This window comes from Amphiprion ocellaris, chromosome 16, assembly GCF_022539595.1.
Source record: "Amphiprion ocellaris isolate individual 3 ecotype Okinawa chromosome 16, ASM2253959v1, whole genome shotgun sequence".
NCBI lineage: Eukaryota > Metazoa > Chordata > Actinopteri > Pomacentridae > Amphiprion > Amphiprion ocellaris.
Window position 1 is genome coordinate 31,041,898 of NC_072781.1, and position 14,647 is coordinate 31,056,544.

The 14,647-nt window shown below is 38.6% G+C and overlaps 1 protein-coding gene across 3 annotated transcripts in view; it reads right to left on the reverse strand.

Moving 5' to 3' along the window:
* arfgef3 (ARFGEF family member 3) overlaps positions 1 to 14,647 on the reverse strand; it is a 78,878-nt gene that overhangs the window by 57,895 nt on the left and 6,336 nt on the right. For all 3 annotated transcript variants that reach the window (XM_023293218.3, XM_055018271.1, XM_023293217.3), the window contains exons 3-5: positions 8,903 to 8,984; positions 8,621 to 8,761; positions 6,385 to 6,453 (exon numbers count right to left, since the gene is read on the reverse strand). In XM_023293218.3, coding sequence (XP_023148986.2) covers positions 6,385 to 6,453; positions 8,621 to 8,761; positions 8,903 to 8,984 — 292 coding nt within the window. The remainder of the gene's footprint in view (positions 1 to 6,384; positions 6,454 to 8,620; positions 8,762 to 8,902; positions 8,985 to 14,647) is intronic.

A 14,647-nucleotide genomic window follows, 5' to 3' on the forward strand; every position in this document is an offset into this window, starting at 1 on the left:
GCCGATTCCTGACTAAAAATTCAGAGGATTCAGTAGAAAAGGCTTAAAGTTTGGATGAAAACAGCTGCAGGTAATCTGAACAGAAAGACCGAGTCTCTTTGAAGGATGTTTTTTTGCCCTGTTGGCACATTTTTCCACTTTAAAGAAGCTTTAAGAATGATATTTTGTGGTATTTGTTTGAAGACGGTTAAGTTCAGGAGCGGGGTTGCTGGGTGTGGATTTGCACAGCCTGAGAAGAAACCTGAAATATTAAAGCATCAGTGAGACGAAATCTGCAAGACGTGAGGAAAATTTGTGATGTTCCATGACATTCGTCGCTTGTGATGTGATTGGGACATACACCTCAAAGACTGAACAGCCTATAATCACCAAATAAAGAAGTTAAATCAATTATGTCAACCATACTTTTATAGAACAAACTGCACATGGATACCCACCCAATTAAACAATATAAAAAAGCACAACTAAAAGAAATTAAAGCTTAATTTCTCCTGCTACTCCATACAAAATGTTTCTAATAAACCAAATTGACATCAGTTAAAATGAGTAAAACTGACTGAGGCTGCATCTGACAGGCCAAAGTTCTTTAGTAATATGTTTATTCCATGCTAGAATGGTGAGTTTCCAAGAATTGTATTTATTTTACCATTTTCTAAATGATATTTCAAGGATTTAACTAAACTGTCAAGCTGCAACTGATCAACCCTCTGAACTACAAAGACGTTTTTTTGCTTCTGTCATATTTTATCTCACTGTGGGCTCATTTTTCACTGCATTATAAAGTTCAGCACCTCTATGGAAACAAAACAACCATGACTAGAAGTAGAGAGAACTCAGAAATGTCATGTGTGCAGTGTGACACAATAATTATGCCATAAATCATAATAATGTACAAACAAAGTTGGATTTGTTTGATTATTTACTTTATAAAAATGCAAAAAACAAACTTATCTAATTAACCCATTCAATATTTTCTCCAAGGATTTGAATGTTACCAAATACTGGCTCTACATGTTACAGACATTTTATTAATTACACTTTTAATTCTATCAGTACATTCAGTCTTCTCTACACTGCCTGCAGTTCAACCAAAAACTCCCTGAATTTCTATTTGGTCACAGCTGAGTCACCGATGACTTCATAGTTGCAAAATATTTAGTTTTTACAGAGTTTGGTTCGTGTAAAGGCTTTGTTTTTGCAGTTTTTTAAAAAATTAAACATGTACAACAAAGTGATTTGGTTTGGCTTTTCAACAAAACAGGACATCAGTGATGATTAGTTCATGGACCTTCCTGTTTTTACAGCTTTTGGCTCTTATAAATGGTGTCATTTTGACAACAGCATGCCCTTCCTGCCCACCAAAGGGTTTTGGGGTTAACAGGATTAAGTGTGTGTATTCCAATAGGAACTGTTCAATATCACAAACACTTCCAGAGGTGAGCAAGAGGAAATGTCAACAACAAAATGTCAGGATTTATTTTACTAATTATCCTCTGAGAACTGAGGGGCTGAGAGCTACCAGCCCAAAGAAAGAGCGTATCTGCTATTTCTATTCAGATTCAACTTTTGGTCGCCTCAGGGATGTTTTAAATCACCTGCACCTAATCAATACAGATCAATACGTCCTGCACCATTAGGCTTCACAGCTGCAGTGACTATGTATGTGTGTGAGAAGGTGCTGTCTCCCAACATTACAACTCCTTTCAGCTCCTACAGTTTTAATGTCTGCTCTTCCTGCAGTCAGTCAATACAGTCTGCTTTAATAGCTGCCGTTTAGTGTAAGTAAGAATATGATCAAGGTTTAATATTTAAAATTTTAAGCCCAGAAATGTGAGGTCATGTCTCTGGAGCTGATATGAATAAAGCTGCTCATTTGCACAACGTTTAAAAGATAAATGACACATTTATTTCTTTGACCTTTATTTTACCAGGTAAAAATGTTTGAGAACCAGTTCTCATTTGCAAACATGACCTGGCCAAGAGGAGCCAGCAGGAACAAACACACATGAACAAAAGTAAACAAGTAAGAAGCATGGGAGCATGTGCATGTGAGTGGAAAAAATGTGCATGAGGTGTAAGAAAGTGCATGTGTATATATAAGTATGCGTGTAAGTAAGGTCTAAAGTGATCAGCAGGAGCAACAGTCAGCTACAATCTGTTGGAGTTTAAGCTTGAAGGTGGTGACTGGAGTCAAAGTTGCAAGTTTGAGGGTGTTTTGTGAGGTGTCTCAATTGTGAGCTGCTGCAAAGCGAAAGGAGGTACAGCCAAAAACAGTAGAAGTATGGAGATAATGAGCTTGATGTCTTCACTAGACCTAGTGCGATATGAATTATGGGCGACGTGAAGAAGAGAGGACAGCTAGGAGGGTGTATTGTCCAGAATTGACTGATAAACAAAATGAAACCAGTGGTGAAGCAACAGAAGTGAGGCTGAGCTGAAGAGTGGATGCTGCAGAGTGGAATGAAGGGCCAACTGAGTATAAGATGGTTTCATCTGCATATAAATTGATCTGGGAACTCCAGCAGCTTTTGCAACATCAGTAATGTAGATGGAAAATAAGGCTGGGCCCAAGATGGAGCCCTGAGGTACACACGATGTATCTTACTACCATTTGTTCATGTGACCAACGAGAAATGGAGGACGCCACAGTCACGACATCTACCTTTTATATACAGTCTATGATGCAGATGGGGCTTGGACAAAGAAAGCTATGTCTGGTTTTGGTGGTTCCAATGGTGGCATCAGCTTTCTGCAGGAAATATTTAAAGAGGAAATTCACTGCCTCGACTGTCTCCAGTTGGAGATATGTGTTCATGTAACTGATGCTCATATTAGACATAAAGTTTAAACCTCGAGCTCCCAGCGTCTGAAACTGAACAAATCCCTCAGCACTGCCAATCCCTGCATTAAGAGGCTGCACTGAGCCCGGCTGCTTGTTTGGGATGTTACTGATAATGGAGTGTTGCTGACAGCCCTTCCAGCCAGCTTGAGTTATAACCCAACACAAACAGAAGCACTCCGGCACCAGATGGCCGGTCCTGGCAGCACAGAGCCCATTAACACACCATGTTGACCAGGTTTTTATGGGCTGTTAATGGATGTCACACATCACCTGGGTACAGGAGACGCCACCGCCGAGGGAGGCGACGTTACAGGAAAACACTCGGTAATGTGGAAAACAATACGCGAATTCTGGTATTTGGGTTTATGTTTGGAGATAAAAGGGGTGGCGGGACTGAGAATTAATGACTAAGATGACATTTTCAGTTGAATATGTTGCATTTCTGCTCAGGAGAAATACCAAACGACGATTTTATTATACTTGTTGTAAATGTGTCCTTCTCAAGAGAATCATAAAGTCTTTAAATTTGGTTTTTGAGTATCATAGTCACAACACTTATGTTTAATATGGTTCTGAAGCCCATTTTTACCGTTGCATAGGCATGCATAGTCATCTTAGATTGTAATATGTGCCAAAAAAGCATCCAAATATCATTACAGACAGTATATGTAGAGTTTTATATGTTCTAAATACTCCCTAAAAGAGCTAAATGTGCTACTGTTACATTGAACTGCAGCTGTAAAGGTCCATAAATGGGGTATTTTTACACAGAGCAACAACTTTTTAAACATTCTGAACAAGCAGATCAGTGGGGATGAAGACTACAGTGTAGGAGAAGATTCTATAGATGTTTTGATTCTATTTTATGGTCATGACTGTATCTCCTTATGACTCAATTGTATATGCTGTGACATCATAGGTACTGAGGATATATCCGAATCCAAATACGTAACTTAAAAAAGCACAAATAATGTGACAGAAGCAGATCTTTCTTCTACCCAAATTTGTTTGTTACTATTCTGCAAAATAAATGAGCTCCGTGATTGACATGTTTGTGCTTCCATCATTACATAAACCTCATCAAACTGTTTCATATTTGTCTGTTCCTGGTTAACACTCAGAAAAACTTGCATCCAAAAAGAGGAGTACCACGTGTGGGAGTTAGCAAGACAAAAGCCAAGTTTGGCAGCTGGATTTCTCTCAAACCTCTGCAAATTTTAGATGCAAATGAAGCTTTAAACCTGTAGTTTCAAGCAGTATGTTGTGATTTCATCCAATTTAAAAGAAAATAGAACAAATACTGAAACAACCAGCATTTTACCTTGCATTCTGGTGTGTATTTATCAGTTTAAATATGTAATAGTGCATGTATCGGCTACGGGTTTCATGGAACTTTGATTTAGCATCCAGTAACACCTTAAGTATTTCAGGGTTATTTAAACAACACTTCCAGTCTACAGATATAACATAAGTCTGCACGACACTTCCAAAAATTGACATTGCAATATTTACTTTTTCTATATATATACTGTGATATATAAAATACAGGAGATTTCAACAGATGAATTGAACCACTCAATGTGGAAAGAATTAATAATTGTACAATGATTGGACAGATTTTACAGTAGAAGCCAATCTGCATCAAAAATAGAAAAAAATATCTCTAAAAAGCTGATAAAGTTTGCATCCGTTCTCATTGACAAATTAGCCTTTTGCTCTGGATGTGATTCTGATCTGTACTGGGGATGCCTTGTATAGCAGCAACAGTTGCGCGACTGATGTTTCTTTTTGCAACCAAATCGTTCTTTTCTCTTGTTCCTCCCTCATTTTGATGGGCACATGAGGCTTGCATGTCACCGAACTTAGACTTTTCTAAATAAAGTTTAAAAGAAAAACCAAAAGCCCTTAAATGTGAGTAAATACTGTTCTGTTGGACTTGAACGTTTTCATTTTGTATCAAGCAGCAAAAGAAGTTATGGCATGAAGTGTTGGATTTAATTCTAATCATTTCAAATTGCACTTCCAATGCTGATACAATACATTGTGCAGCTCTCACACAAAAACAAATAAGGTTGTTGGTTGAACAGATGCAGATAATGATGCATTTGTGCACCTCTAAGTGGTACCATTCTAAGAAAATCCTTTCAGTTTGCTCTAAGATTGACATAAAACAGCAACAAGAGTGTGCTAGAAACTATTCCACACCTTCATTAGCCTAAAAAATGATGTTGTAGATTGTTTTTATCAGTGTTTTCAGTGGACATAGTGATTACAAGGTTGTATGTCGCTGTACCTGATTGACTGTGCAGCCAACAGAACAGAAAGCTCTGATTAACGGCTGCATTACGCTTTTATAATGATTACAGTAAATGGTTGCAATACTTAGTAACAGCATTCATTATTCCTCCAAGCTCATATTCTTTATATTCTCTAGTTTATTTTAAGCAACACTGTCGAGCAACAATCGAGGCAAGTTGAGAGATAACATCAGAAACTGGACTACAACATGCACATTTTTCAAGAGGAAAAGAGGCAAACAAATAAACAATTCCACAGACATATTTCAGCATTTCAATGGTGATTCGGCCTTAAAAATCCCAACTGGCTCAGAGGTCACTCATAGCCGACAGTATATTGTTCAGTGATCCCTCCCAGAGTTAGCATGACCAAAACAGCCGTTGCTTTATTTTCACCTCAGAACTTCCTCCTGCTCTTTGTTTGTGTCAGCTGATCTTCACGCCTATGTGCTTTGGTGTGTGCACGTTGGAAAACTCATCTCACTTTTTTTCTGAATAACCAATCGGATTATAGCGTGAGACTAAGGCCTCGGGGTGAACAGGGACAGAGCAAAGCTTCGCATTTAAAAATAGACTTGATGTTCCGCTTGCTGTGCTCACACTTTACTTTCCTTTCAAAAACAACGAGTGATGCAATCTGTCATCGGCTCCGTCTGAGACAGCCCGATCAATACCGTGACCGTGACAAAAAATCTATGCCTCCGTTTTGCTTTGTCACGGTGGAAAAAGTTAAAGAATGGCTCCACAAATAAGAAACTGAAAGGGTGAACAGAAGAGGATGTGTAGTTTATAGCATCCTTCTGGGGGAAAGTTTTGAGGTCAGATGAAACAAAAATTTAGCTATTTGGCCACAATTAGCAGAAACATGTTTGGAGGAGCGAAACCTACCATCAAGCATGGTGGTGGCAGTATCATGGTCTGGGGCTGTTTTTTTGTGTATACAGGTTACTTCCACATTAAAGCTCATTTTGCTCTTTAAAAACAACTTCAAACTGTTCTTGTCTATCCCAGTTTAGTCCATCTAAATCTGTCTAATCATTCCAGCCAAAAACGGATGCATAATTAATCATTTAAGGATACAAACAGCTGCATCTAAACAGCTACACCTTTGGCTATTGCACAGTTTTCTCTTTCAAACTACAGCTGAACATGGAGTCTAAACTACTCCAAGTCCATGCATGTTATTGGATTAAAATATCAAATATCTAACATTGAAGCTGTCATGTATTAAATGGGCAGTCCTACCTCTGCAATCCGCAGGATGGAGTCTCCATTAATGTCAAAGTTTGGCGAGTAGGTGATGCACAGCAGGACCTGAACACAGAACACAGAGACACATTCTTAATAATAGGGAGGAATTCATTATAATGTGATTAATGCTTCTATTGTTCTAAAGCCTCCGAATACTAAGCAGCTTCTGGAATACTTTTCTCCTGTCACATTATTCTTCACTGCAGACTCATTTTTCACTGCTATATAAAGTCCTGCACATCTGTGGAAACATAATAACTATGAAGGAGAGAAGGAGAGAGAGCTCAGAAATATCTTTTGCTGTATGACACTATTAGTGTGCCATGAATCTTAAAAAAAGAAGCAAAATTTGAATTTGATCGAATTTCATTATTTACTTTACAATAATTGAACAAGAAAAGCACTCAGAGAACACAGTACTCCACCAAGGCTGTTCAATCCCCCATAGGGCATTGTTAGAAATGCAACATTGTTTTTTAGAAATGCAGCAATTGTTTATTAGTTATTGATGATCCAAAATCACAGCAATATAGAATATTGCCATTTTACAGGTGGGTCTCGACTTACATCAGAATTTCGATTCTACGGCATGGCATGACGGAACACGATTTTTGCCGCAAGTCATAACTCACATATGTATTTAAGTACCTATGTTACTCACTTAGGCTAACACAGTGGTAAAATCATAATCTAGGACATAAAAACACTGTACAGGAATGAAATTGTCCACTCCGCTTGCCAACTAGTTCCCGCATGAAATTTGTTTTAACGTCACAAATGCTGTACGTCGGAATAATGGAACAAGACTTTAATAAATTTACGGGAGATGGCGACATAACCACAAAATGCCGTAAGGTTGAGGACGTCGTAAACCAAGGACCTACTGTACTCACAAACAAAATGACCTTGTGCTGAGTACAGGCGTGTGTTATGCATGTGTACGTTAAGTACGGATACCGAATCGTATCACCTAAATATGCAGTGGTTGGCGAGAATTGATGGGACTCAGAAACACCCCCACAATTTAATCAATTGTTCCTTGTATCATTTCCAATGGATAAGTCCCGATAAGGATCGCAATCATGTGATCGTCAGCAGGCAGCTGACGTCGTGTTCACTTGTTATCATGGTTACAATGACACCGTGCAGCTACCTCGCATTGATACAGAAATCTTTAACAAATCCGTGGATCCAGACTATAAGCTGCATCACTGCCAAAATCTAATCACTTGGTCCTTGTGTCATTTCTGACCTTCCCTGAAAATTTCATCCAAATCCGTTCGCCTGTTTTTGAGTAATGTTGCGAACAGACAGACAGACGGACAAACCAACACCGATCGTCGTATAACTCTGCCGCATTCCTTGGCAGGGTAAAAATACGGGACTCAACATGTACAATATTTTTCCCAGGTGCTACCAATACTGAAAAAAAAGCTTTCTCTACATACTATAGATATTTAAGTATTTAGATCAACAGTTTGTTTCCATACTTGTCTTCTGTCATTTCTGCCAGTCAGTCAAGACTTCTCAGTCGCAACAAGTTAGGCAGAATTATTAGTTTTCTGTAGCTGGAAAAAACTCAGTTTTTATGGCGCATTTTTAAATGAGACGTTTAGAATGAATTGATTTTAATGAAATATCACAAGTTTATGCTCAGATCTGGTTTATTTTCCTGACAGAACCACAAGTGGCACACGATTAGTTCAATGACTGTTGGAAAGTTGAAAATCCAGCACCGCGTCCTCCATTTTTACAGTTTCTGGCGCTAAAAAATCCTGTAATTTTGGTGATTTTTTTAGAGATACTTTTCCAACCTGCAACAATTTGGAAGGTGCGGAGGGTTAATAACATGGGGGAGAGAAATTTAACAGCTCAGGGGAAATTAAATTAATGGATCTAACTTAAATACAATCACAAACAGTGTGACAAAGTTAGTTCATGAGTTAAACAAAAACAGATGGTGACTTACAGAGCTGCTAAGAGGCCAAATTGTAGGAAACTATCAGAAAAAACAGCAAAACAGGCAAAATTTGCTTCATACAGAACTATCTGACTACCAGTAATATTTAAATCCCAGTTTAATGTGGAGCTGGTGCACTGTGCAACATGGTGCAGGAAAATTACAGTTAAACCAAACTGATTCGCATTGTTTTTGCTGACTCTAATTCTTGGTCTTCAGGAACTTGGATCAGGATTTGAGGGCAACAAATCGTACTTCCCCAATTCTCACCTTCATGACTTCCACCTGCAGGTCTTCGTGGAGAGACGGGGTGATCCTGATGGCCTCCAACATCTGGCTGAGCAGCTGCTTCTCCAGCACCTCCACCTCCACACCGACAGCGCCCACAAACCGGTCCTCGCACAGGAGCTTCTGGATGGGGAAAGGCAAGAGCTTCAGTTTGTACTTTCCACTTTAATCTGGCCTCTGTGCAGAACCAGAACTTTCTGCATAAAGAAAAATATGGATAAAGAAAACAGTTGCGATATACAGTTCTGCTGTATCTTCCAGTACCTGCATGCCAGTAAGCGCCGTCTGTCCCAGTTTGGTGTTTTTGGACTCCAGAGCCATCTGTAGAGGCAGCAGGCAGCGCTCTCTGCAAGCACACAAACACAAAACAGAGCTGCAACTTTCAGGATAGCAGAAGAAGCTGCTGAGTAACACAACCACTGTCCTTTGCATTTGTCATTCAACTGACACATTCAGCCACAACAGAAAAGAAACTCACAGGGAACCAACCAGGGAACATGTATTTCTGAAGCAGAGTAGAAGAAATGTTTCATCGGGAATCGGATTGAAAGGCAGTTTAAAGAACTGTAGCTTATAACAAACAAGAAGGCAGCTCAGGGGATTGTGGGATGCCCTCTGCCAACCTGTTTATGCTGGTTGCCTCCAGAGAAGGGCTGGCACGAGGTCTATAAGAAGTCGAACCACCAGGTTGATGGACAGCTTCTTCCCCAGAGCTGTAAACTTTGTACAACCTCACACACTCTCACTTTAAAAGCTTGAGACGAAAGGAACCAAAACTACACCTTGCACTGCTCCACCTTAATCAGTCTGTTGCACATATATTTTCTTACTTTTCAGGTATTCTTTAATGCACTGTATGTTTTACTGTCCATGTATTTTAATGTTGACTTTTAAGCCGGTACAGTGGTCCCTGTATTGGCTAAAAAGTCCGCGAAGTAGCAACCTTATATTTATTCTATTATTTAAATATACTTTACGGCTTTATAAACCCTCCCCACACTCTTAGAAACCTTTACCACGCTGTTATTAACCTTTCGCACACTCTTATAAACACTTCCTAGCTTAGATTAGAAAGTCTGTATTGTCCCATTTTGGGCAATTTGATTTGCAACAGCGGTCGACAACAAAATTCATACCATAAAACAGTACAGTACAATACATTGAACCATAGATATAAATAATAAATTTCATCAGCTGAGTTATCATGACCAGATATGTAGCCTACAGTGCAAGGACACAAACCTAAATCTTAGTTAGAAACCTGAGGGAACAAATGATCTGAGGTATCTGTTTGATTTGGCCCTCTTAGCGAAGGTATACCTCTTCCAGAAAGCAAAAGTGGAAACTCAGCATACAGAGGGTGATGTGGGTCGGCTAAGATGAACTTTCCTCTCTGAATGGCTCTTGCTTGATAAATATTGTCAAGCTGCTGCAGGCGGGTGCCATTGATTTTTTGGCAAAGTTTGACAATGTTCCCCAGCCGATTTTTATTACTTCTGCTGAGGTTCCTGTACCAGCAAATCACCGAAAAAGTTAGGAGTGACTCAACAAAGGATGAATAAAACGTTCTGAAAACCATACTGTCAACACAAAATTCCTCAGCTTCCTTAATAAGAACAGTCTCTGGTTGGCTTTTTTGCAGATATAGTCCATGTTGGCCTCAAAATCTGTTTGCCATCCAAGATGGTTCCCAAACACTGGTACTGGCTTATAATCTCCATAGCTGTACCATTAATGAAAGTGGGGTTTTGGGACAGGTTGATTTTTTCCGAAAATCTATCAGCATTTCTTTAGTTCTACTGACATTTAGTTGTAAGCATGAATTATTTACTATGCTCTTAAACATCCCTTCCTTCAGCATGTCGAGGAGTTCCACCTATCCTGCGATGGCAAGCATGTTCCTCTGGAGCTTGGGTTTGGTGCCTGAAGCCTCAGAAGGCGCAGAACGTTTGATTGACATCATAGGGCTTGAAATAAAAAACATTTTTTACAAAAATTTCACAAAAACACACCGCAGAGCAACAATATGCACAGCGATCAGACGTCGATGTGAACTGGACAAAGTGAGATGCTGAACGATGCTATACACAGGAGACTGATGCTACAGTCGCTGAACCAATCAGCACCCAGCACTGTACACCATGCATTTTAATTCCATTTAACCTCCTAAGACCTGGCATCCACATATATGGACATCTTTTTTACTTTTTTCCACAAAAAGAGCGTATTGATCATAATAACAAAAAATAATAATAACAACAATAAAAAAATATTTAATTTATTATTATTATTATTATTATTATTATTATTATTATTATTATTATTATTATTATTATTATTAAGAAGAAGAAGAAGAAGAAGAAGAAGAAGAAGAAGAAGAATAGTAACAATAGTAATAATAATAATAATAATAATAATAATAATAATAATAATAATAATAATAATAATAATAATAATAATAATACAATAAATCTAATAAGCAGATATAAGGTATTACCCGATTATTATATATATTGGTTACTCCTTATCCCAAATAACTAGAAGAAATCTAAAATGTAGCTCAACCAAAGCTCTGGTCTTAGGAGGTTAATATTCTTTTAATATGCTTCAATTATTATTTTTTGTATTTCTTTTGTATTGTTTTAAATTTTTTAGGGTAGAAAATGCTTATTTTACCTCAAAAATAATTAAAATAATAAATATACAAAAATATCTATATATCACAAAATCCCGCAATATAGTGAAAATCCGCGATACAAAAGTGGATATATACAACTTAAAAATCCAAAATACCATGAGACCACAGAAAGTGAATCGTGATATGGCGAGGGATGACTGTACTACCAAAAAAATTCATTATGTGACTGGTGAAAACTAATGGCAATAAAGACACTAAATAAAATCTGTGATTTGTGGTTGAAATTGTGTCTCTGGAAGGTTTCTTGAAAACACAATACAACAACTTGAACCCACAGCATCTGATCAACCCTGTTTAAATCTGCGAGAGCCTCTGTTGACCTGCAGAATTTAATAGGAAGTGAGATGCTGGAGATGTGAAGGGAGAGCGGCTCAGCAGAATATGAGAAAGTCTCAGTCTTGACCTCAATCATGTCTCCCAGATCCTCTCCGCTCTGCTTTGTTCTCTGCGATACTGTAGTTTCTCATCACAGCCGAGTGGGAGACGATTTACTTGAGCTTCTCTCGTCTGTTCTCCAGATTTAACCGACCACCGAGTCCCATTGAGATTCTCTAATCAAGGTCTGAGATGGAAATCTGCATATTTGTATTTTTCTCAGGTTTTCCCTCTTCTATCTTCACTTCTTCTGGGTATCACAGTCTCAAGAACAAATATGCTTTCGTGGCACAAACAGAGGAGAAACCTACAGTAAGTCACTGAAGTTATGCATTATACAGGTTACACTAAACAGCCTGTGGTTAAACGCTGCTGCTGTAGCGGAGTCTGGTTGTCCTGGTCCACTTTTTTAGTGTTTTTAAGAAGAAAGAAAGCTAGAAAGATTCAGGAGAGGATAGTAGTTCCTGGATAAAAGGTCCCATATGGAGAAAATACATTTTTATTGTGTTTTTTGTAAACTTGGAGGTGTAAAATAAAAGCTATGAGAATATGAACATGTTTACTACAACCATTCAACTGTTCTGTTGTGTTTATTTAGTTTAAATGCTCTTTCCTGTCTTTGTTTCTGCTTAAATATGTGTAAGGAAAATGCAGATATTGTTGTAAACACATAATATTTGTTGGAAAATAACTGCTGAAAACGTGTGAACTATTTATGCAGCACTGAAATATGGACTTTGATCATTAGAATGTTTTTTGTCATTTCTGTGTTGACTTTTTGGGTGGGTCAGAATTTATGTTTCGATGATGCACTGGACTTTGCAGGACGCGTCCCCGAAACACGAAAGAAACTAGAGTGCTTCTCCTGTTGGGTTGTGAATTACTAGCTGTGCAAATGCATCCTCTCTAGAAACACCAAATTGCAGAACAGCTCGATCTCCTTGTTTAAATTCGCTCAGAAGGATGAGATGAAGAGGTGGATTTATTTTGTGTTAATGAAGAGCTGAGGATCTCCACCAACACCCACCTCTGCAGAGAACATTTTACACCAAGAAACTGTACAAACTTTAATCAGAGACGACTGGGATTCACAAATATTCTGTCGAACTATCTCCCTTCCTGACCTTCATCCTCCATCTCACCGACATCTGGTCCCATTATTACTCCGCCAAGGAACGACGGAGTTATGTGACGATCGGCGTCTGTCTGTCTGTCTGTTTGTCTGTAACATTATTCAAAAATGGATGTACAGATTTGAATGAAATATTTCGGGGAAGGTCAGAAATGACACAAGGACCAAGTGATTAGATTTTGGCAGTGATGCGGCTTATAGTCTGGATACATGGATTTGTTAAAGATTTCTGTATCATTGTGAGATTTCTGTTTTTGAGTAATGTTGCTAACAGACAGACAAACGTACGCCGATCGTCATATAACTCCACTGCGTACCTTGGCGAAGTAATGAAAATGGATTTTCACCATATGGGCTCTTTTAAATTGTACAGGTGCTCCTGTTACTGGCTCCATGTCCTTTTATGCTAATTACACATGAAATAATGTTGAGAAAACCTGGTTGGAGGTATAAAAAATGCAGACAGCTGTTCACAGGGACTTTAGCCAAAGAGCTGTGGAGTTACAACATGGCTGCCAGAAGCCGTACTTACAACTTAAAGTCTATATTTACTGCTGCACCATCATAGTTCTTCATTACAGGAATATGAACCACACAATTCTTGGATTTCTTTGTTTGTAAGAAGCTAATCTGTGAGTTGAGATAAAGAGTAAAATGCAAAGTGAAAGACGAGCTGCTGCTGATGCTGGATGGTTGATGACGTGCCATAAATTCTGGATGCTGTTGCAGCTCACACATGCTGTGAATTATTCATCCAGTAACCTCTGTTGTTTTATTAGAGATTATTAGATTAAATATTGATGATAATGCTTTTGTAATATGGTGCAAGGATTCTCAGCCAGTGTGCTCTTCTGTCTCCACAAGAGAGGTTTCAGGTTTCTCATTACAAAATAGGCTCTCAGCCACTCGAACTGAGATGACAATGAGGATAAAACTGTTGTTCTTCCTGAAAATAGACAGAATAATGATGTTTTTTGTTTGAGGATGTGCATAATTAACTCAAAAAGTAGTGTATTTATTCATTAAAATCATAGGATTGGGTGTGTCTGTGGACATTTCTGAGCATTCTTATTCTAATTTTGCTCCTTTTGAGACTAAGTAAGCCATCTCTTTCTCCATTTTCTTTGTGGCTTCTTGCTGCTGTGAGTTTGTTGAAAATGTAGGGAACTACCGCGCCAGTTGTGTCTCCTCGCAGCCCATTTGAAACAGTGAAGTTGTGGCAGCATCAGGGGCAGCCTCAGAGCTCAGAGATGAAGGCCGGTCGTCGGCTATCAGCAGCAGAGACGGTGACTCAACCAAGCACAAATAATCAGAGGGAGATAGAGAGCGAGCGAAGGGAACGCTACAACCAAGACAAAGAAAGAGCAAAGTAATGGAAAAAAACAACAACTTGAGCTTTGTGGTTCGAACACAGTTGCTGCATTACGTAACGGAACAGACCCCGTCTTAAACTGCAGTGTTCAGCAGAGGATTTGGTTGCCAGAAATGCTGCATTTAATTGAGTGAAGTTATTCTTTCATTGAATTTAACAAATTGTGAGCACCGAGTTGGCAAAAGCACTAACGTCACCTCAAACTAAAGTCTGCGTAAAGCAGTGAGAAATGTGTTTTAAGGTAAACAAACCAAAGAAAACTGTGCCATGTTTGAATGACTAAAAAAATATAAACACAAATATGTAAGTAGATCTCAAAACGGTGTAATAAACAAGCTGGATTCTCCTATCTGCAGGTTTCACAGCAGCCTAAATGAACCATGCTAACTGTGAGTTCATTTTAACTAAACCAGACAAGTCGGATTTGACATC